Source organism: Orbicella franksi, chromosome 8 (genome assembly GCF_964199315.1).
Source record: "Orbicella franksi chromosome 8, jaOrbFran1.1, whole genome shotgun sequence".
NCBI lineage: Eukaryota > Metazoa > Cnidaria > Anthozoa > Scleractinia > Merulinidae > Orbicella > Orbicella franksi.
The window spans coordinates 23,989,744-24,012,467 of record NC_138152.1 but is presented as its reverse complement, the minus strand read 5'-3'; the positions used below and the strand labels follow the sequence as shown (position 1 = coordinate 24,012,467).

Below are 22,724 nucleotides of genomic sequence, written 5' to 3'. Positions count from 1 at the left end.
AATCCAGACGCAATAATATCAAATGTGTAAAGTGAAAGAGCTTGGACGGTCATCATTGTCAAATGTCTCAGAAAAACAACAACGAAAGTCAAGAGATCACGATTGTTACAAATAATGTAAATTCGAATAGATATGCACCTGTCTTCCCTAACCCGGTAGAGGTGGAATACCCGTGGTTTTATTTGACTTTTTTATTTCTTTTGATGCCAGCATTATTGGTGACTTCTTTTCTTGATGTAGTAACTTTTATTGCTTCCATGTCTCCTGTGCAAGGACTTGAAATTGGATACTCTCTAGTTTGGGAAGCAACTATGAAACTTTTCTCACTTCAGAAATACTATTCAGTTTGTATCTTTGTATTATATATAAACACGTCCAATGAATCTGCCGATTTGAATCCGTAAAAATCCCATACAGGAAATGAGTGGCCATGAAAGCGTGGAAATTTCATTTCACGCCTTCGCTCAAAAAAAAAAAAAAATTGAACATCGTTTGGAGTATTCGTGTGACCAGTTTTCCGTTGAAAACGTAGCGGTCACACAAGCCATCATTTCCATCAACGTGTAGAGAACCGCCATTTAAAATCGCGAAAATTTTAACATCTTTACGAAATGTCGAGACAAGCTAATATAAGTGCTTTAAATTTTTGAAGTACTCATGATTAAATCGAAGCGAAACCCGCATTTTTCGCAAGAAACGTTTTGTTTAATACCTTTGTTTTCATGCCCTTATTTATGCCTTTAGGTAGTTTTCTCAATTGCTTTATGTTAATATATTTCTAATTCGACAATAGTCGGACATGAAGTCGTCAAAAGGTCATACAATGTTTTCTCATCAATTTTCCTTTTAAAATTGTCATAAGATTCTGTTAGCGGAAAAATGAATAGCGCAAAGTTTTTTTCAGAAATATGCTTCAACTTAAGTGCTTTCAGCGGAGAATAAGCATAATAAGATTATTAAAATACACCGCAATAATTTTCTGCATAATCAGGAAGCAGATGGAACGAGTTAACCTAATTTCAGACCCAGCGACATGCGATAAAACAACAGTGTTCGATATCCCATGATAATAAAGTATTTTACCTTAAACTCGAAGGCTTGCTGCTCGCCATGTTCCCTTTGTGGTTTTGATTGTATGACGTTCTCTGATAATTAATTGGTTGATCTATAGCAGTGGCGAAAGCACTTCAAGCCATCAGGTACAATGACTCCAGGGAAACAGAGATCCCTGGTAAAAATTTTAATTCTCAATGATTAAAATTATTTAGCTCTTATTAACCGAGCAGGAAGTCTGTATGGGAGAATCTCGGCCGAGGTCGTGAGTACAGACCAAACGCAGTGAGGTCTGTACACATGACCGAGGTCAAGATTCTCCCATACCGACCGACTTAGCTCGGCTAATAAGATGTTACTATATGGCAAACAAGAAAATTTTAATTCGTTTAATGTAACTGGTTCGCTGACATTTTGCTTCCGAACGACGATGAGCTTAACTTAAACCTGTCGAAATTTGCTCGTCCTCTGTACTTTTTTTTGTCATCAGGCTTTTTGGCACTTCCATAAATGATTAAGAAGAAAATAAAAGAAAATGGTGAGCATTTTTGTATTTTAGTTTGCTACTTTTTCAACGCAAAATTAAACCGGTCTAGATGCCGGTCTAGATGGAAAAATCTAGACCGCGGTCAACATCGATTTCAGCCAATCAAATTCGTGAAATCGGCAGTTCCCAGTCCTTGCGAGACACAGCCATGTAATAAGTCTTTTTAATAACTTCCCGAAGACGCTGGAGAGAACCAACGTATATGTCGCGCGTGGCACAAGAAGCCACAAGAAAAATCACGAGAAGTCAAGAAAATGCTTCTCAAAATTAATGTGGACAACGTGTAGAACACGCGTGAAACACGCTCGAAAATGCGAAAATCGAAAAATGGGCATATAAATGTTACTAACGTCTCAAACGCCCTAAGGAGAATGAAGACGTGTGTGAGGGTAGCGCGCGTGGATCAGCGTGACTGAAGGAAGAAGGAATTTACGAGCGGTTAAAAAGGAAGATGCTCTTTTAGAGTTGTGTTAAAAGCTGTGTGAATTCTCAAAACAGTTAGGTAGGCAATCGCAGTTACACAAAAACACGAAAATATTACAAGATCTAGAAGATGCATTGTCACGGGTGGCTTGGAAAGCCCGATCAAAGAATTCTATTTTCAGCGCCATGTCAAAAGCTCGAGTATCGCGTCTCTCTCTCTCTCTCTCTCTCTCTCTCTCTCTCTCTCTCTCTGCATGCCCCAAATCTACTTGTTCTGCAGGCAACCCAAATCGTCGAACTTCTGCAACAGAATGAACTGAGCATTCTTGCAACTTGCGTCTCAATAAAGTTGCAAAACATTAATAAAGTTATCATCATCGATCATTATCACAATCATCATCATCATCATCATCATCATCATCATCATCGTCTTCGCCTTCGAAAAGATCTTTACAAAAGTTAACCGTCAGCATTATTTTCAGTTAAAGAAGCTTTGCTTGTTACTTATTTAAATGTTTACCTTACAGAACTGAAATGAACTGAAAGAGCAATTCCAACTGTAATGAACTGAAACAGCAATTCCATGTTATTCCATATCGTCTCACAGAGAAATTCATGAATTTGCTCGGAGTTAGACCGCGAGCAGTTCCTCTTTTGCTCGGAAGATCCGTCGCGAGTAGAACAGGCGTCGGAAGACGAGCGACGCCCGCGCTACCTGCGGCTCGCGGCTTCGCGTGACACGATCGCACGCTCAAGACCCAGAGCTCGCTTGTGATGCGTTCTTCCCCACTGATTTTCGAGCAAAAGAGAGACTACGCGAAGTTTAGTTCGGAGAGCATTTGCTTATGTCAGGGAGGGACTGTAATCGTGATCAAAAGGATCTCAAACCCGCTGTTTTAAAGTTGCTTCTTGCCGCTGAGACTGAGGTTGGCGTCTGGTTAACGGTCAGGTCATTTTCGCGTTTAAAATGTCCACCGCGAATCGCTGCACCGCTAAATACTTCTGTAGTCGGTATAACGGAACCTTTCACTAACGAACGTTCTGTCCTGAACATCTTACAGAAGCGAGCGGGGGCAAATGATGTGTAGACTGTCCAGTAAATGCTAAATTAAATGACAAGTACCTGTTAATAACCAATCAGGTTGCGGGGTTTTAATTTGTTATAGTCATGATTAAGAGCAAAATTATCGGGCAATCTTTGTCATATTTAATAAGAGTTCTATCTTAATTTTCAAACATCAACTGAAGGTAAGTCACAACCGAGGGTAACTTCTCTTTTAAACTGGAATTAAATCGTCTTAGTGATTAATGAAACGTTTGTTCTAAGTGGCAACAATATCTACAAGTAAATTATTTTGCTCATTCGCTACAAACGCTACTCGATATTGTCTGGTAAAATCTAAGACGTAAAAATCAACGGATCCACAGGTTTAATGCATATGCCTGGGATGGGACAGATCCTGCATGAGCGTTGTAACCAAAGTCAAATTCAGTTTGCTCATTTCCGAAATCAACGAAAGAAACATTGTCAGTTTCTGTTATTCCAATCCCGTGATCAGCACGTGCACAAGCACTTCCTCCTCCACCAATCATCATCACTGATCCATCACCCCATTTTCCTTGAGGGGTTGAGTCACACCAGAAGCCGATGTTGTTGGCGCTTTGGATGTCTCCACTGCACTCAGCCTGTTGAAACCCGTCTGTTGAGTTGTACTGATCGCCATATTGAACCGTGCAGCTTCCCAAGCACTGGTTAAAGGCCCAAACTTTACCATTTCTAAAGTCGCCATAACTTGTGATTTTTGATCGGAATGTTTGTCCAGCCAAACAGTTACCAGTGGTCTGTAACAAAGGAGTGTGACTGGGATCATCACTGCGCGTGATCTTAAACTCTCTGCCGCTGACCAACCAAAAGGCGGGTGAGATCATGTCAGCGTTGTTTGACGGATCTCTTGTTGTTCCCATGGCAACTTGCTGGTCGTACCACCAGAAACCAGTGTCTTTCATCCAATTTTTACTATCACTGTTTGAGAATCGGACGATCAGCGTCCATCCTTTGCTATCATCTGTCATGTGACAGTACACCTAATGAGAAAGGAGCGACTTTAGTTTTCGTTACTCATTTTTCGGAGAGGAGGGTCATGCCTCTTTCACTTATATCTTTGTTTGCATTTAGGAACTTTTCTGCTTTGCCACCGGCTTGCATATCATACGCCTTTGTCCTCTATACATTTATTAACAAGACTTTGCCACTCTTCTTTATGAATATTTAGTTTCTGTCGCTTACAGGATGTTCCTGTGGAGAATGATCGAATGTTGGTGCCGGAAAAAAAAAAAATCCGTTTTGCGTTAAAGCCGCTTGTGAATTACTCTGCGTTTGTCACGAGCAGCTGTTATCAAGAATAACAGTAGTTATATTAGCCTAATATGTATACTTAATCACTGGTCCCGAGGAAAATTTACCGAGAATTGCGATGTTTCCTAGCTACTTAGCCAGTGATGTCTTCTTCATCTTGCTTTGTTTACCTTAGATGACACGTTCCTATTTGTTAGCAAGCATTGTCCATTTGGTAACGTCTCATTTGTTTTGTTTTGAGCCTCATCGCATGAACACGCTTCTGAAAGATAATGAAAAACTCAACAGTTTGATGGTCGTATCATATGCGTATTCTTTTGAAATTATTATAGTTTGCACAAGTGCTGCGAAAATTTTGTTTGTCAGGATAACGAAAGTGACACATATCCGAGAAAAGATGAACCACCATATGTCTGACGAAGAGCTGGGCAATTACCAAACCGAAATCGCGCACGAAAAAAGCGACGGCAAAAGTATCGTACAAAACCAGCTACTGGAACGAAACATGGCGAAGGAAGTGGGAAATAAAACTCTTGCAAGAACTTAAGCTAAAAAAAATTCTCAGAAAAATTGCCTTCTTCTCCTTAAAAACATCACCCTTAAGCACCAGACAGTTTATTGTGCTCTGTATCTATATGCTTGATTTTGATATTCGTATGATAGAGTTCGAAACCTTTTCAAAAACTAGTTCTAGTCCAAAGCTTGTGTAACTCTGTCACTTACTTCTGTTAACTCTAATATCGGTTATTGTCAGGTAAAACACTCAGTGCTATTTTTTGTTGAAAAAGGATTTTACGCGTTTCAATAAACAGGGCATGAGTTTTAATGGCTTTAACTACGTACAAGAAAAAAAATGAATTTACTCAAGCGGTCTAAAAGAGCCGAAATTTCGCGCAACATTGAGCCTAAAGGACACTTTGTAAAACTTCTAAAAACTCTAATCTTTTGGCGATAATATTTGTCCCCTTATTAGTTGACTTCGGTATATTAGACTTCGTTCGCTTTTAGACTAAGGTTTTTACGAGTTGCCAAATATCGCCACTGACTCGTTGATAAGCGTGACCTAAATTTTAGCAATATCAGCAAGTTGTTTTACAAGAGTGTGGCAGTTTATTTTTAAAGTTAAAAAAAAAAGTTACACTGTTATCAATATCCAGGTGAGTTAAATTGGTATCTACGGTCGAACCTCGATTATCCGAACTCGTTGGGACTAGACGAAATAGTCCGGATAATCGAGGGTCCGGATAATCGAAAATATGAATATAAATGAAGAAAAAACTATTTAAATAAAGCAACACTTAATCGTGAAACAACATTTTTACATATCGTTTGGAAAACAATATGGTCTACTGTACATCTTGAACCACCCAACTCTGAGCCAATCAGAACTCATTCGAGTGTTCTTCATTAATTACGACACGTGCGGGCGCTGCTTTTGCTCTTTAAAACCAAAACAAACTCGCTTTTGACTGCACTTTTCAATGCTATAGTTTTAAAAAGAATATTGTTACGGATCTTGATCGTGACTGATAAATATTCATGATAAATTTAGCGAAGAATATCACTTGTTAGTTGGAACGCAAGATAGAAGATAAGGATACAAGTACGTAAAAATTTTTAAACTCCTCAAATCCTTTCCCAGTAGGCCCGCGAAAATTCTATTTTTGACATCACCCTTCTTGAGAAAAAAAAATTGATCCTCAGGTCGTTGCTTTTTCGGCGACTCAGCAGCGCTCACTACGATTGCCTACCAGACGTCCGTATTAGTCGCGTGTACAAAACTGACGCAAATCAAGTAACCCTAAGAAGAAACGAAAACCACTTCAGCATTTGAAACGCGTTAAATCACTTTGGTATGCCTAGCGATAGTTTCAAACTGCTTTCAAACATGTGTTTAAGCCTAGGACTAATAAAATATGACAAAAAAAGAAAGATAAACAACCAATAAAAGAGTTCTAATTTCACTCTTGCTTTCTCGCACCCGATACGTGGCGTTACATAAGCGGGCTCTTAAATAAAAGGCATGCGCAGGTCGATTCATGTTCAAGGTTGTAAAAGCCAGGCCAGTCTTTGATCGAGGATTGCTCGAAAGCCTGCCCTACAACCCATGATGAATTTTTTTACGGTTGATTTGTAGAGGTGAATCGTGTTTAGAACCAAAATTTAAAAAGAATGTTTAGACAGATTTTAATTTGAGCTATTAGTGAAATAGGCAAAGTTTCCAATTTTCTTAGTTTGCGAAAAATTCTGCCCCACAGAATTTTATTTTACTTTGTATTAATGTTTTATTAAAGCCCATTCTAATTCTTGAAATTTTGGAGATAGGAAAAAATATTGGAACATTTTTCAAAAGAATTAGAATTTGGGCTGTTATATTATAATCCATCAAAACTGTAGTAAGCCACCTTATCATTGAAGTTTTTTCCCGCCATAAAAATATTTCTAAAGTTAAACTAATTAATAAAACTGTAAATACCACCAGGCGAGTTTTAAAGTTAGTAAGGACAGCCGCTTCGTGGACTGCTAAAAAATTTTTTTTCTAATACAATCGGAAACAAAGAAAGGTCAAGAAACCATGTTATGCTTAAAAGGCGAACAGGATTTGTTATATTTGACCAAGATTTGACACTTGCACATTGCGTTTACAAAATATGGAAATTTCTGGGTTTTGTTTGTTTAATTTTATCCGTTTGGTGAAATGCTTGGGTGGATTTCATTAAGAGTCTGGTAAAGCTATGGCCGATGAAATGACTGCAAAGCCGTCGGGAAAAATTATATTGAAATTACGCTTGAGTCGTGTGATAATTATTAAAATTGATTTTTTTGTTAAATTCATTCGGTTGGGTGAAATGCTTATTGGTGAATTTCTTTAAAGGTTTTTGTGTCTGGCAGACGATTAGCATTTTAGGGGAGCACCGCTTTTAATCTATATCATGTATTGATGATAGAAGCGCTACCTTAAATTAATTTCAAGACTTCTGCAAACACTTAAACCGATTTCTAATTTTCGGAAGGCGGTTTTCCCTGACAATGACACTTAACATAATTTTACGTTGGAGCGCTTTGAGTACTGTGGTGTACAAATACAAATAATCATAGTGCAACTATTAAGGTATTTTCTTACCGAGTTTGATTTCACATTTGTCCCCAATCCAAGGCACTTTGCTCGAGCATGAGAATGTTTGTTTCTTGTCGTCTGCTACACAAGAACCACCGTTGAGGCAGCCTAGAGCTGTAGGATTCCGACAACCCTAATCTCACATGAAAAGCGCTTAAATTACAATAATTAAAAGACAGTTCAAAGTTAAGGAAGGAAGAAAATACATTCTAAAACAATTATGAGTCAGTTATCAGGAAGTCGGTTACATCACGGTATTTATATAATAGTCTTTTTTCTTCTTCTTCTTTCTTTTTTTTTTCTAGCCGTGCACTGGTGTGTTGCGAGCTTCTCCTTTTCACTCGCCCATGTACAAAACTTAAAATAATATAACTGTTTTAAGAACGTTTTGATTTCGAAGAGTGTGTTGGAAAATATTCCGGTGTCCCAACTGATCAAAAATAATTCAATTCTGAGACCAACCGTCAAGTTATATCAAAGACCACAAATAGCTTATCGAGCCGAGGTGCTAAAGGTTTTCTGACTCATTGCGACAAATGGCTAATGGCTACTTACCTTTAAGAGCAAAGAAAACGTCACTCCTTGTTGATCATGAAACTTGCTGTTTTCGTCAATGGCCTCATGCTTGCTCAGTTCGCAAGTTCCTTTCGCGTTTTTCTTGGATGGCATCTTGAAATTAGTTGAAGTACACCAGGAATTTCCCAGGCAAGAATGGCTGCATGAAGTCAGGCTGGGAGACTCAAACCTTTTGACATGTCCCTGAAGCCGTTTATTTGCCTGTGTCGTGAAAAATACTGAACGAGAAGGTTTGGAGTCTTCTCCTGCAGCGTGAACAGTGACATTCGCTATTATTTGAAACAGGACAAAGGACAACACGATTATAAAGTCCATCACTTGAGGTTACGGTAGACCTTCAGAGTTGTATTAGAGAACACCTTTGGTGTTCGCGTCGCTTTTAACAAAACCATTGGACACTACATCACCGTTAAGCTAACAAAATGCAGAATCAGAGGAAATAATAATATTGATGATTTGGATCTATTGGTTGGCGCGTACAAGCCTTCAAACACAAAACCGACAATGTTTGCTAAACTAAATTACCTTCCTTCGCGTTTACAAGTACGAGCAAACAAACTGCCGCCACCATGTCAATAAGCAGGTGACGGCGGGACTACAAAAGTGTGTGAGGCTTATTCGATGTTCCTATTGGTTACTGAGGAAATCTAAATTGAACCAGACGAATAGGATATTTGCTAATCTTCGTCACATTAGACAGATTAAGAGAAGAATACTTTAAATGTCAAAAAGCAGAGCTAAAACATTCGTTGAAAGGCATACATTCACGAATTTTTTGTTGTAGTTATGTACGCCCTTGTTCCAAAAAATGCAGACACAAGAAAACGTGAATGATGAGATGACTTTTAGGAAATTCTTTATAAGCCAGTGCAATGCTGGTTAGCAGCATATTTTAATTGTAATTAATTGGTAAAGATAATGTTAATGATAATGATGATGACATTATTGTTATTATTATTATTATTATTATTAATTATCAGTATTTAGGGTTAGGCGGACTGAATTCCACTTCTCCATGGATGATCTTAAAATTTGGCATCTATGGCGTTCTTGTGTAGCAGGTTTCGTTTTATACAAGGGATTGCTCATTCCCCAAATATAAGCTCGAGCTACGAATTCAAGTAATCTCGTGCCCAGATATTACTCTGTTTAAGGTGGCTCCCTATAGTTTTACGATCACACGCGCGCTGAGGACGAAAGCTCAAGTAATCTGCGTGCGCTCGAAGGAAAACGTCAGTGTTTTAGGATATTTTCTGGCGTCAACATGAGCACAAAAAGCAAAACTGACAATGAATTTTCTCGCGTTTCCTTCAGTGAAATTCCGTAAAATTTGGTAGATTGGTAGCAAATATTTTACTTTAGTCGGAGCTCGTTTTTCAGGGAAATCTATAAGGCCAGATTTTTTGCAGCGGTAAAAGACATAAATTTGAAAAAATCGAAAAAACTGCCTTTACAAACCTTACTTTTTTCGTGTTTAAAACTCGTATCCCGCTGGAAGCGATGTGTTGTAAAACTTTTGGAAGATTTCACTGAAGAAAATTCAAGAAAATCACAAATAAAGCCACACAAACAGTAAAAAACACATTTGGTTGGGCATTTATAATTAAAGACTAAAGCCCAAAATTTTACGAGAGATGATAGCAAAACACTATTTAATCATTTGTTATTACATGTAATAAGTTTGAAAGGACTGGGTGTGAAAGCGAATGCAAAAACAGCATTCAAAACATAACACTTGCCCGCGCAACGCCATAAATGATTACCCTATGGAGCCACCTTAATTTGACTCAGCGGTTCAAGATTATAGTTCAAGCCACTGGCTACCAAAGGAATGAGCACTTTCCTGTTTCAGTCTGCCAGTGTTGGCCTCACGGCCAACCCGAGTCATTCCGCCGCCCGCAATTCAAGAAATAAACCATTGATACCAAGGCACACGGCGTTGCTCCTCGGTAAGCCTTAGCAGTCTGGACCAAACATGTTCAAATCGAAATCTATGTCTTGCCCAAAAATTTGGAATTAAACGCGGCCTCTAACACGGACCTCTAATGCGAAGTCTTGGAAATTAGAGCAAGTATGAAAGTACCCGGCATTCAACGTACGTGACATTGCGACATTTAGACGTACTTAGAATATGTCAGGCAAATTAATTAAAAACAATGTCATAATTGAAAAGAACATTAATATTGTTTCTCCAACAGTACGGTGACCTCACTTTTATAAATTCGGAAAATGATAAGTTTGAACGACCAGCGGCCAAGAAGCACGAAGGTATTTTTTCTTAGCTTTGAAAAGTCGTAAATTTGCACTGAATGAATTTAGTGGTCGGCTGATTTAGAAGAGTTTTTAAGTGAGTGTCAAAAAATCAAAGCCAAAGTCATTACTCTGGCCATGATCATAAATGAAACAGACAATCCAGTGAACCAATCAAACGACGAAGAGTAAAGACTTTGGCTTTGATTTTTTGACACTCACTTAAAAGCTCTTCTAAATCAGCCGACCACTAAATTCATTCAGTACAAATTTACACTGCGCCAGCGAGAAGGGTATACCGGGAGAAACGACACGAATCACTTGAGTAGAACGGCTTTATTCCGGGGTGGATAGCACGACCGCAACTTAATACAAGATGGCGGACCAGGAATGGTGATGCGTCACATGACTGGCCATATACCGCTGACCGGTAATGGCGCGACCTTTCTTTATCTTGTTCTCTTACATTTCTTAAGGTGGCATGATACCCTCAAATGGACCAAAAAGTTTGTTTAAATATGATGAAGAAAGATCAATTGTGTGCTATTGCACTCAAGAAGAGAAATTAAATTTTGAAAGTTCTACTCAAAATGGTTGCTATGGAAACCAGCCACAGCCTTTTGAGGTAGTGTTTTACAGTATTGACGCCAACAGTTCCTGCTCTTTCACAAAACAAGATTTGATTTTCAAGCAAGAATATCTTGCAAGTTTCTGTTTCGTTCTATGCAATAAACTAAAGTTTTGACAGTTAACTCTTGTTTTCAGTGCTTTCCACAGGCTTTATTTGGAAATAACCTTATTTTGCACCAAACCCAGTGCAACAATTATCTAGTGTCACGTGACAGACGTTAAAAATGTTATGATTTTTTTAGTTTATTGCATCACGACACTATTGGTCTTTGATCAGCCCAAGTTTCGAGAATTCTACTTAAAAACCTTGCAAAGTAGAAATGTTGGCGCGAAGTCAGTCGGTACAAAAGTAAACTTTTGAGAAAAATGCACTTTAAGTTTCTTACACGAAGTATTAAGCATTTAACGAGCCACAAATAGCGGAGGGGGGGGGGTGCAGATTGGATCTCGGGGGAGGGGGTGCAATGGTTGTTCTATTTTGTAAAAAGTTACCGCAGTTGTGGGAAATACTCCTTTTCATAAGGGAAATGAATGAGCCTGTGATGGCAATTTGAGGCCAAGCTTTTCACAAATAATTATACCAATCGATTTGTGCATGTCTTAAAAGTTTTTTTCTAAATAGTTTCGTTCATATAAGTTAAGTTTTTGGTCACGTTCTTATAGTAAACAGTCGTTGCTATGGCCGTTGCTACGTGAAAAAACTTATACCACTGTGTACTTTCCTTAAATTTCACACTCATCTGGAAGGAAATTCGGCAAGATCGTTTCAAAATGTTTTTGACAAGTCCTCAAGGGTCTTAAGTCTTGTATTTCCAAGAAATTGAATTTTTCATGCACATCGCCATATTTTAGGGTATCGTACCCCCTTAACATCCATTTCGTAGTAAGGACCCTAAAACAAGATTGCATGCCAAATTTCAGCAAAATCGGTGAGGTACGGTGGCCGGCCAAAGTTTGAATCTTAATAGACCATAACTCTTAATAACAATTGCCCTATTTAACATAAGAAACGGAAAAAGTGAAGGATTCTGAAGGTTGTAGTCAAATGACGCCATCACGCAAATCGCTTATTGATGTGATAATACTGAATCGTCATGTCTGAAATCGTGGAACGTTTTGAGAAAAAAGCAAGGTTTGAAGATGAACACGAAGCGGTATTGATTCGAGAGAAACTCGAGCGATTTGTGGCCAACATTCTGGCAGCGGTGGAAAAGCGAGACAAGCGATTTCAGAGCACTCTTATTCAAAGCGGAAGTGTTTACGAAGGAGTGAAAGTTCGCCGTCCAGATGAATTTGACTTCATGATCAGAATTGACTTACTCACCGACAAACCATTGTTTCATCCATGTGACAAAGGTGAAGGCTACACGAAGCTCCTCCTAAAAGAACAAGAATGGGAAGAATTCAACGATGGCGAAGGATTCTTCAACCCAAATCTGCTGTCCCGTTTGTTCAAGAAGCTTGTCAATGCATCTCTAAGTGACGCCGAACTACCTGAAGGACTGGCCATCCAACGAGTTAACCAAGAATTGTTCAGGAAAACATGGTGGCCTGTGTTTTCTGACATACTAGGAAATAGCGATGGCCAAGAAAGCTCATCTGGTGTGATGTACTCGGAAGCACATGGCCCGGCTACAACACTTTACATTCAGTGGCAAGGCGGTAATAGTTATAGGAATTTAATGATAAGCGTTGATTTGACACTGACTTTGGATTACCAAAAATGCAAGCTTCCTGTTCAGTTGACCAAGCTTCCACAAGAAATAGGACAAGTTCTTCAGAAGTGTGGATTCCACGTTGTTCCTGCTGGATATGACAGCTGGCGCATCTCGTTTTCCATAGCAGAAAAAGAAATCCTGGCCTCTTCTCCAGACGGTTTTAAAGCGTGTTACCGAGTTCTGAAAGTCCTGAGAGATGAGATATCGGAAAGGCTGGGATGGGATTCATCTTTGGTTCCATCTTACATGTTCAAGACCATCCTTTTTTCCGAGCTGTCCACAATGGACCGTTATCTGTGGGAAAATAAATTTTGGTCTCAAAGGATAAGTCAAGTTTTGGAGCTGGCTTGTGAAGGCGTGAAGAGGGAGAAAATTTCGAGCTTTTTCATACCCAGACACAATTTACTGACGGTGGCTGATCACGAGAACAAACTGCGCCAGTGTGTCCTGGAAGACATGTTAAATCAGATGAAGGGTTTGGAATTGGCATACACACCAGATAACGCCAGGGAGAGAAAAGAACAGATCAGGGTGCTGCAAATGACTGACTTGCTGGATTCCATGATCTCAGGTCTCCTTGCTGGAAAGAACCCGACTGATGTCTGGAACAAAATGTTTCTCAACCTTGATAACGTTCCTCAGCACGAGAAGATAGGCTGGTTTTGGAAGCAGGTCACGGACCTCGATAGCATTGAGCTTGATGAAAATGCTTACAAGAAGTTGAGCCAAATATGGAGTTGTGTCGAGGTCTTCTTCAAGAAGTTACTAGCTACTCTTGAAGGAGAACTCAACTTGTTAGCACATAAGGTCTACATCAGAACCTGTGAGAAGAAAAATAAATTTGAGTCTGAGCACAAGGGGCTGTCGGAACAGGACGTCGAGCAGATTCCTCTTCACCCAGTTGCTTACGAATGGTTAGAAGACCTTGTTAATTTTTACACTCAAGAGGATAACTCAACGTTGCCAAATATTCACAAAGCAGTTTCTCCTGAGTTCACAGCTACAGGTTGCTTTCATGGCGTTGCTGATGTTACAGTGAAAGAAGGTAGCAACAAAGGGTTTGCTCTTTTAAAACAGCGTCTCAAACAGTACCTCTTCATGGTCCCCGAAGATTTCCTTTTAGTCGGTGTTGCTGATTATATTGGCCAAATTATTCTGCGTGGTAAAGAGGTATTGAGCCGTAGACTCGACTACATCACGATTCCCGAGTTAGATTTAGACTGAACTCGGTGCGAGAAGACAGTGACAGCTCCACTGGCACCAGGAAGACATCTCGTAGTTGGACACTCATAAGAGGACAGTAGGTTAATGCTCACGTAGAGTGCAAAATACTATAGAGTGCTCGACACTACTTTTTTAAACTTCCCATAAGTTTAGTGGACAATTCTGCTAAGCAGACATTTTCTTATCTCGGTGTGCGAGGTTGAAATTTTCCATTTTGTTTTTAATAATTATTCTAGGCGCTACCATTTTTATCCTGTGACAGCGACTGAACGATGCCAAACAAACCATAGCTGGCTTTGGTTGTTATATAGCCTTTTAACGAATTAAAGCGTTCACTGTTAGCCACAATGGCATATCTTATCTCTGTGTCTTGACCTGAATGTATATCCAGTGAAACTGTAGCGTAATACAACCACTCTTGTTTTCTTTTACTGAGAGACCACAATAACAGCTGGTTTGGTTTCACTGTCACGCCAGCAAGAGGTAAAATAAAAACAACAAAAAATTCGCCCAGGCACCCGGACACCCACTTGCGAACTGGACACCTGCGAATAAGACCTCCTGTAACACTATGATCACGGGAGGGAATTCCCCAGTGAGCTACAAAATTTAGAAAGTAACCCAGAACAGATGACACTCTGGTAGCCCTGCTCAACATTTAGTCAATAGATCGTTTTCACGTGACGTCACCACTTTCGAAAATCCACAGCTAAAGAGCCTCTAAAGTTTTTTATCCTCATCAGGCATAAGAGGCGGTATATTTATATCTGTTTACAATTTTACAGCTCAATAGCGTGCTTCGTTTGGAATCCAGAGCATTTTGAATTTCTGGGTTAAGGAGGTGCGTGACACAAGGCTACGATCGAGTTTGTCGAAAAATATATACTTATCTCATGATTTTGAGCCTTTTTAGAAGTTAGAGCATTATGAAAAGTGCTTATGTAAATGCTTGTTTGATCAGAACTGATAATCAGTCGCCTAGATAGCCAAAGTAAGTTCCAGATTTTACACTATTTTCCGACCGCCATGTTGGTGTACCACGGAGGTACACCAACATGGCGTTTTCATACTGAGCTCTGCAAATATCTGCGAAACATTTCGACGAATATCTGAAGTTTGGGGAAACGCACAGGCCTAAAACTTGGAGAAGTGTCTTATTTAGTTATCTTCTATAACATCGTAAGTTCATAGCTTTTTCCACTAGATGGTTTTCGATTTATCTTTTTATTGCATGACAGTGAAAACGATCTATTAAATTTAATGTCATTCACCACAATATCTTTGTTGCTTTGTTTACATTGCATATCTCTTCCCTTTGGTAACAACATTGCGTAAAGATTTTCCTGATAACACTACATAGTCAACAGTTTCTTTTGTTCATTGTTTTGTTCAATTAGTAGTCTAAGTTGCACATAGTTCGACACGCACAGTTCATTAAGAGTCCGATTTTGACAATGATCACCGCATACAGATTTAAAATCCATGTACCGTGTGTATTTGACCGTCAAGTGATGAAATACACCTGGATAAGGGGAAAATGCCACCTTTGCATTCAGCGGCACATGTGAAACAAAAACCTACAGGATTCTAAACACTTCTAGGTTGCCCTGGGTAAACTGTGTAAGAACTCTGTAAAACCGGTTTAAAACAATTAAAAACAAACGTTTAAGCTTTGAATTTCTCTATATGTAGTTTAGACGAATCTCTTGAAACAATCTTTAGATACTAAAAATTTGCACAGAAAGATTTTGACTAAAAAACACCAATTTGTGAAAATATTTGTGAAGAAAAAATCATTCTGAGAACAAACCGACAAGAATAATCAACCAGGCATACACGTTTCTTCTGGATATCACAGACCTGCCAACTCTCTCGATTCTGGATCAGTCTTACGATTTTTTTGATCTTTTGTCACAGCCGTCACGAAAAGACTCCCGCGGATTTTGGGGAGAAATTGTGAAATGAAATATTACCTCGTTGAATAAAAATGAAAAATTACTGAGAAGTGGCCGTGCCATAAAGTGATAAACTAATAGAGGGGAACAAATCACTATTCAGCATTACATTTAATGGTTTCTAACGTACAGTGTGATTTGCGCTTGTTTTTAGTTTCCTTGTAGTCTTTGCGAGTTCATACGACACGAGCGATCACAATTGGATCAAAATGGTGTAAAGAAGGGTTTGTTGAATCTTTTTCAGGAAAAAATAGAACCTCCCGAATTTTTATTATTATCATTACTAGCATTTGTTTTTCTCATGGATATCCTGATTTCCCTTTATCAGGGGTTGGCATGTCTGTATACATGTGTATATAATCATCCATACTACAGTATGTATTTAACATTCTTCCATACAGATGACCTGTCAGAGACCAGCGGGACTAACCGAGGAAAACAAAACGATATTTTCCGATCAAACCAGGCCAACCGAGAGGAATGGCCATTACTATTTTTATAAATTACTTTTCCGAATTCCCTAGATAAGTGAAATCTACAGAAGAGAAGCAGGGCAATGCTCAAACGGGTTTGTCAAAATGGAACGGCAATTCGGTCCGACCGGTCCAACCGAAGTGGTCCGAATATTCCTGTTGGACCGAACCGAACCGGACCTTTCCATCTGACTTTCGACCTAAATTACCGGAATTTTTGGCATAATGAAAGCACCGTTGATTTTTTAGCAGGAAAAGATTCACACCCTTTAATGTTTTTTGTTTGTTTGTTTTTTATGGTGAGAGAATGTCGGAGACAAGTCAGCTCTAACCCAGTATCTAATCAGACTTCTTTTCATCTGCTGGAACGTGTTCACCCACTCCGACTTGAAGGAAGTCATATAACACCAGCGCGGCTTTTGCTGGCATGATCCTGAAAAAACAAACAAAAAAGAACACATGTATAAAGATTGACTTGATGTAATTACAAGTAGCAAATTGATTTCATTATTGATTAAAGTGAACAAATCAAGGACTAATATTCATTGATGGGCTGCTTTTACTCGATTCAGGAATTTTCCTGAACTTCCAAGGTGTTTGACCAGATTAATGCAATACAATATGTACAGCTTCCCCTGAGCCACCATTAAGATCATTTCCCTCCACCTGCGTTTAGCTGTCAGTCTTGAGGAATGAGTATGTAACTAATATTGTTTAATACAGGTTGACCATTAAATCTCATCTCATTCCTCATCATGCCCTGCAGGACACCTTAGGCTATATTTTTTTTCCATAATCAGGCTTTGTTTTATTGTGTAGGGTGATTGGCCCTATGCCAAACCTCCAACCTGGAGGGCGAGCGACTGTCCTTTAGTCTGGTTTCTACCCTCTGACTTGCCCGGTATGATTGAATCTGCCAAGGATATTGAACTCCCAGCCGGTATAGCTCTTGGGGTCATGGAAACACACAAGCTCTCCTACCACTACAAGGCGACAGTCTGTGAGAGGAGGACCATTAAATACAGGATGACAAACCAAACTCCCTGGAAACTGAGGCCAGTTTAATCAAAGGGTCATATTTCAGTCAAATACCCTGTGAGTAGTTACACCACTGGGTAATTTCAGGAGTACTTTGATGCAGAATACATCTACATTGATCTCCAGATCATCTGTCTCTAGAGATAAGTTTTTCCCTAGAGAGTTTAGTGATATCCATTAGTCTGCATGCATATTACTATTAATAGGGGCTTTGTAAGAAAAAGTGCCTGACTGGGTCAAAATAGCTAGTGTACAAAAATGTGCACAGTGATGTAGCAAGCGTTCCCGTATGTGGGCTTTTTCTGCATTCTGGCAATGTGCAAATTGAGCGAGAACCCAGTGCTTTGTTGATGTTTTGCTCTTTGGCTCTAGTTTACAAGCACCCAGAATGCAGGCAAGTTCTTGATACAGCAACACTTCCTAAGTTAAAAAGCAATTATTATTTTAAACTACTTACACCCTGTATTACTAAAAACTATTTATCATTGTTAGTTATTGAAAACACCTGCAGGTCAGCAGGGGTAAAGTTGCCAAATGTTGAATGCAGAACACTGAACATGGAATGCATTGTTTGTTTAGGGTTAGTATCACTCATGTTTGCTTAGTCTTACCGTTAGGTTTTATTCATTGGAAAGGCCGACAGCATTTATTTATATAAAATGTATTTTACTGTATATGGCCCTATAATTCCAACAAATAAATGTTAATTAACGACATGAAAAATGAGTGAAACTAACCACAAATTTATATAGTGCATTCCAAAAAAATGCACTTGTCTCATGCAGCTGGCACTTGCAAAAGGTAACCACTAATGTACTGTACATACAGTACAAGCACATGTAAAAGCAAGATTTAAAAAAAAAATTGACTTACGCATTCAGGGCAAAGTTTACTGCACTATGACGAGGAATCATAACAACTGGTTGATCTCTGAGTATGCCAGCCACTGTCTCTTTTGCCACATATTCTGGCTCCAGTGTAGGATACAAGGATGGAAAACTACAAAAACACATCCACAACCTACAGTCACATATTGTGTAAAATCAAGGGCATCCAACAATAAAAGTCAATTATGAGAAATTACGGGTAGAAATGTTTTTCTTTTCTTTTTTGTCCCCTTTTCAAATCATTAAGGTCCACCTTAAAAGGTAGGGCAAGAGTTTCCTGCAACTCCCATTGACAGTCATCTACAGTGTAGATGAATGGCCACAGGAGGGGAAACATAAAGTCATCTGCCAGTTATGAGCAAATGAGCAATTTAAACCTTTGTCAACTCTTGTGAAAATGTTACAAATAGGTCCAAAAGCAAGATCAGAGAACACAAGTCTCAGAACCACTCCATGAGTGCTACAGTGTCCCGTACCAGTCAGATCAGAGCATCTCAGGCCATGGTTGGTGCACTGGACTGACTCTATGATCTGGGTCATTGTGGTGAGCGATGGGTCACTGATCACAGTCTGTGTTGTGTTCCTTGAGGCAAGACACTGAATCACAGCACCTCTCTCCACTCAGGTGCATAAAATTGTACCAGTTGGCAAATCAAATACAGTGACAGAGGTAGTGACAGTGAGCTATGGACTATGATTCCTCTATGCTGTATAAACTGGAGATACTGTAAGTACATGTACCATCCAAATGGGCCATTAGGTTTAAACCTTATCCAGTCTTTCAGTCCAGATGGTCAGACCAGCTTTTAAAGTACAAAGCCCTCATGTTTAAAATGCTTTCACCTGAACTTCCCCTCCCTTTCTCCAAAACAAGAAGTGTTTAAAAGCACCTCAAGTCACATTGTCAATGGTGCAATATTGTACTTACCGTGCCTTTGGATGCCACACAAGTCCAGTGTTTGTGGTGTACGGTTCAACACAAGTCACTCTTACCCCAGTTTTGCCCATTTCATAGAGCTCCAGTGCTAAAGAATGACTGAATCCAGTTGCCCCAAATTTAGATGCACAGTAGTCTGTCAAGTTGGATACAGGAAAAATGCCTGCCAGTGATGTTATGTTAACAATGTGACCCTTGTTTTTCTCCAGCATGTTTGGAAGAAATGACCTTACAGTCTGCAGGGCAATAAGAAGCAAAATTTTGTAATGCACTGATCTCTCCAGAAGGGAGCTCATGGAAAATTACAGCCTTGATGATCTTACTACTGGTAACCAATTCAGAAGGCAAATATTGGGAGTAAGACCAAATTATACAGCTAAACTATAGAATTTTTGAAGAAGTAAAGGGGTGTGTGACACCCATTTCCCCTCTGGGGAAAGACATGACAATTGTGAGTGGAATGAATTCATGAATTGACACCAAACCACTTCCAAGGGAGAGGACTATAGATAATTTCGGAGAAACAATAATTATTTAAAAATACAGTTCAAGTTGTTTGTGTTATGAATAAATTCAAAATTAACCTACATGTAGTATGTAGCAGACAGCAGACTGATATCACATTGTATAAAGAAAATATGACTGACTTGAGTAACTATATAGGCAGGTGAGACAAAATTGAAGGGCTGTCACTACGAAAAAATCTCTCTGCAGACATTGAATAAATTATTTATCATAAATTTTATGTGAATTAATTTTTAATTTCAAATACATGTCAAATATTTGCAGTCATTCACTTCAAACTGAGAGCACTTACATCTACATTATTGATACTAAGTATTTGAAGAAAACATCATATTCCACACTGATGCTAGTACTCATTAAAGCCACCCTCCTGACCCTCCACCAAATGAATACAATGTACATGTACATGACAATAATTTAATGACAAATTAATGTCTTTTGTTAAATAAATTCTAATATTTTTCATTAGTAACAGAAAAAAAAAAAATACGGCTCTTGTTTCCTTTTGAATTTCACACCCTTTTAATTGGTCTCCAAATATACAAACATTGCAACCTTGAAACTGTTTGAATGCAGCTCACAATTCCTACACTTATCAATTTTTGTAAAACAGCTTAATCAAATAACTAAGCTATATGCCATGCAAGGCATGTGTACAAGGCTTACCCAAAAGTGTGCCAAAGTGTTGATTCTCATAGTTCTTTCAATCTCGACATCTTTTAAGTTCATCAATTTCTTTCCAATCAAGATTCCAGCATTGTTTACCAATATGTCCACATCTCCAACTTCCCGCTGTACCTTTGCAGCCACCCGATAAACATCTTCCCTGCTGCTACAGTCACAGTCAAAGGTGTGAGCCACTTTACCATGGGCACGTACTTGAGCAGCCGTCTCTTCATTTGAATCTGTGCAAAATTTGATCAGCATCTTTAAGTTAAATTTAGTACTCTCGGTAATACTCCATGGCTTCTTACTCCAGACCTATACCTTAGCTCGTGTAGCAATTTTGTAGTCATGTTTATAATGGACTCATGGATCAAAAGTACTACAACATTTGTAGACTTTTTAACTACACTAGACAGTGTAAAACTGTATTTCCATTCCATTACCAAGAGCTAACCATAAACAGGCCAACCTGAGCTCTTTCCGGGCTAAACTAAGTGATATTTAGGCAAACTGGAGAACTACATGTATTAGGACCTAAATTTACTCTGCAGTGTCCAAATGTCATACAACTGACCAAAAGCATAGAAACATGGGCAGGTATATTTTGCAGGTTGCAGGTTAAAAAAAAAACAACAACTTTTAAGTCTTGGTTAGCCTACACAGCCCTCCAGTTAGCCTAAATAGCACTCCAGCTGACTGGTAAATCAGCTAATAGGTTGCTACATGTATCTGTGGTTAGCCTTTTATATTGGAATTAATTCAACTTCAGTTCGAACAAACAGCTCATTTCAACCTGCAATCTGCAAAATACACCTATACCTGCCGTAGAAACATTTGTTAGTAAGAAAGGAGGTTTAAGTAAGTATTAAGTAAGTATTAAGTAAGTACAAGTAAGTAAGAGTTTATTTTTCGAGGGTAGCACATGACAGTATAAACTGATCAACCAGTGGCCCTCAATCTAAATTACAAATATCAATAATACTAAGATAAATACAGCAAATTAAAAATACTAGAAAATAAGAAAAATTGTAAGACATTTAGACACGTTGAAACTAGGCTAAAAAATATTTTTTTAAGAGCAGTTTTAAAGGCGTTAACGGTGTCTTTCTTTCATACATCGAGTGGAGTCGGATTACAAAGCTTAACTCCATATCCCACGTGCTAGGTTAATATCTTGCTGAGCTTTTGATCTCGACAAACTCAACACAAAATAGAGGGTTTGTGGACTCAGACTACTTCATGGGATGGGCCATTGTTCTTTGAGAAGAAATTATTTGTAAGCTTGGACAATCGCAATGTTTAGAATATTGCTTACATGTGAGTTGAAATTAAACACTGCAAATGTAGAATAACAGTACAGGTGAAGATTTTAGGACCTTTATGAATACAGTGATTTTTGCTTGTTACCTTTGTTTATGTCCCACAAGACCAGCTTAGCACCATGAGCAGCAAATTCAAGAGCTAACTGTCTGCCGATTCCACCACCAGCACCTAACAGATTACAAAGAATGTCTGGCATATTTATATGCACCAGTGATAGAGAACATGTGCAATAAGAGTGGTTTTTGCCTGCACTTAGAAATTGACAGGTATTCATCAATTTTTCAATATTTTTTAGTAGTTATCTATTATTTCTAAGAATTTGGTTGTTTTTAAATTGGTTGATCGATTATTTTATTGTTTTCATTTAATATATAGTGAGGGTCCCACTTAAAACCACCACAGCGAGTTGTGTTTACTCATTAAATGGTATTATTCTTATTTACTACTTACATGTATATTATCTTTCTGAAAGATCTAATAAAGAGTTCAACCTAAATGTAAATCCATGGGGTCATATGTATACTTGTAAGTGTACATATATATGTATTTTACATGTATTTTCTGTTAAGGGATTTGGGACTTGTATAGCTTCCACCACTCTAGTTCTGAGAACGTCCCTTCCCATTTGGATCTGTGCCAACTCTCCTGGATTATCTGAGAGTCTCATGGATACAGACCGTATCTTCTACGCAGGTCACTAATTCTCGTGGACGATACAAAGGAAAGCTAATAAAATACATTTTTCAGACATGTTTTTGCCGGTCTTTTCGGCATCCTGGGAATTTCGTTTTTCCTTCCCTTTATGAAACTAGTGAACCTCTCAAGGGCAAATGAAAACAGCATTTAAGCATCTCAGGATTCATTTGTCAATAGATTACGAGCAAAAACTGTTTGGTGGCCGTACTCATCGCCAAATGGGGCAGGTTTAGTACAAGTGTAGCTTGCGTTTGCTTTACCTGTGATTAACACCGTCTGCCCTTCGATATTTTTCTTGGATGGACGGACAACTGCCCGAAACACTGCTT

The 22,724-nt window shown here is 38.7% G+C and overlaps 4 protein-coding genes across 4 annotated transcripts in view; 1 reads left to right on the top strand and 3 right to left on the bottom strand.

Annotated features, from left to right (window-relative positions):
• Positions 1 to 3,162: 3,162 nt before the first annotated feature.
• Positions 3,163 to 4,215, bottom strand: LOC145494642 (uncharacterized). Its single transcript, XM_081474179.1, has one exon. It carries the CDS (start codon positions 4,094 to 4,096, stop codon positions 3,437 to 3,439), a length of 660 nt encoding a protein of 219 aa, XP_081330305.1. The 5' UTR covers positions 4,097 to 4,215; the 3' UTR covers positions 3,163 to 3,436.
• A 316-nt stretch (positions 4,216 to 4,531) lies between these two features.
• Positions 4,532 to 8,406, bottom strand: LOC145494271 (uncharacterized). Its single transcript, XM_081473717.1, has 3 exons — positions 8,053 to 8,406; positions 7,504 to 7,630; positions 4,532 to 4,641 (listed from the first exon to the last, which is right to left on the bottom strand). The coding sequence occupies exons 1-3, from the start codon at positions 8,386 to 8,388 to the stop codon at positions 4,532 to 4,534; spliced, it is 573 nt and encodes a 190-aa protein (XP_081329843.1). The 5' UTR covers positions 8,389 to 8,406.
• A 3,517-nt stretch (positions 8,407 to 11,923) lies between these two features.
• On the top strand, positions 11,924 to 15,036 carry LOC145494632 (cyclic GMP-AMP synthase-like receptor). The gene has a single exon (XM_081474169.1). It carries the CDS (start codon positions 12,048 to 12,050, stop codon positions 13,893 to 13,895), a length of 1,848 nt encoding a protein of 615 aa, XP_081330295.1. The 5' UTR covers positions 11,924 to 12,047; the 3' UTR covers positions 13,896 to 15,036.
• A 146-nt stretch (positions 15,037 to 15,182) lies between these two features.
• LOC145494638 (retinol dehydrogenase 10-B-like) overlaps positions 15,183 to 22,724 on the bottom strand; it is an 8,256-nt gene continuing 714 nt past the window's right edge. The window contains exons 1-6 of the mRNA XM_081474175.1: positions 22,656 to 22,724; positions 21,784 to 21,867; positions 20,377 to 20,615; positions 19,177 to 19,421; positions 18,235 to 18,360; positions 15,183 to 16,756 (exon numbers count right to left, since the gene is read on the bottom strand). The exon at positions 22,656 to 22,724 is cut by the window's right edge and continues 714 nt beyond it. Of these exons, the coding sequence (XP_081330301.1) occupies positions 16,663 to 16,756; positions 18,235 to 18,360; positions 19,177 to 19,421; positions 20,377 to 20,615; positions 21,784 to 21,867; positions 22,656 to 22,724 (857 nt within the window). The 3' untranslated portion in view covers positions 15,183 to 16,662. The remainder of the gene's footprint in view (positions 16,757 to 18,234; positions 18,361 to 19,176; positions 19,422 to 20,376; positions 20,616 to 21,783; positions 21,868 to 22,655) is intronic.

Bases quoted from the DNA above. Each gene is read 5' to 3' on its own strand.
- LOC145494642 (XM_081474179.1), bottom strand. From the start codon at position 4,096: ATGACAGATGATAGCAAAGGATGGACGCTGATCGTCCGATTCTCAAAC.
- LOC145494632 (XM_081474169.1), top strand. From the start codon at position 12,048: ATGTCTGAAATCGTGGAACGTTTTGAGAAAAAAGCAAGGTTTGAAGAT.
- LOC145494271 (XM_081473717.1), bottom strand. From the start codon at position 8,388: ATGGACTTTATAATCGTGTTGTCCTTTGTCCTGTTTCAAATAATAGCG. The intron at 7,631-8,052 runs GTAAGTAGCCAT...ATGTGAGATTAG, and splicing joins CGTTTTCTTTGCTCTTAAAG to GGTTGTCGGAATCCTACAGC. The intron at 4,642-7,503 runs GTAAGAAAATAC...ATTATCTTTCAG, and splicing joins CAAATGTGAAATCAAACTCG to AAGCGTGTTCATGCGATGAG.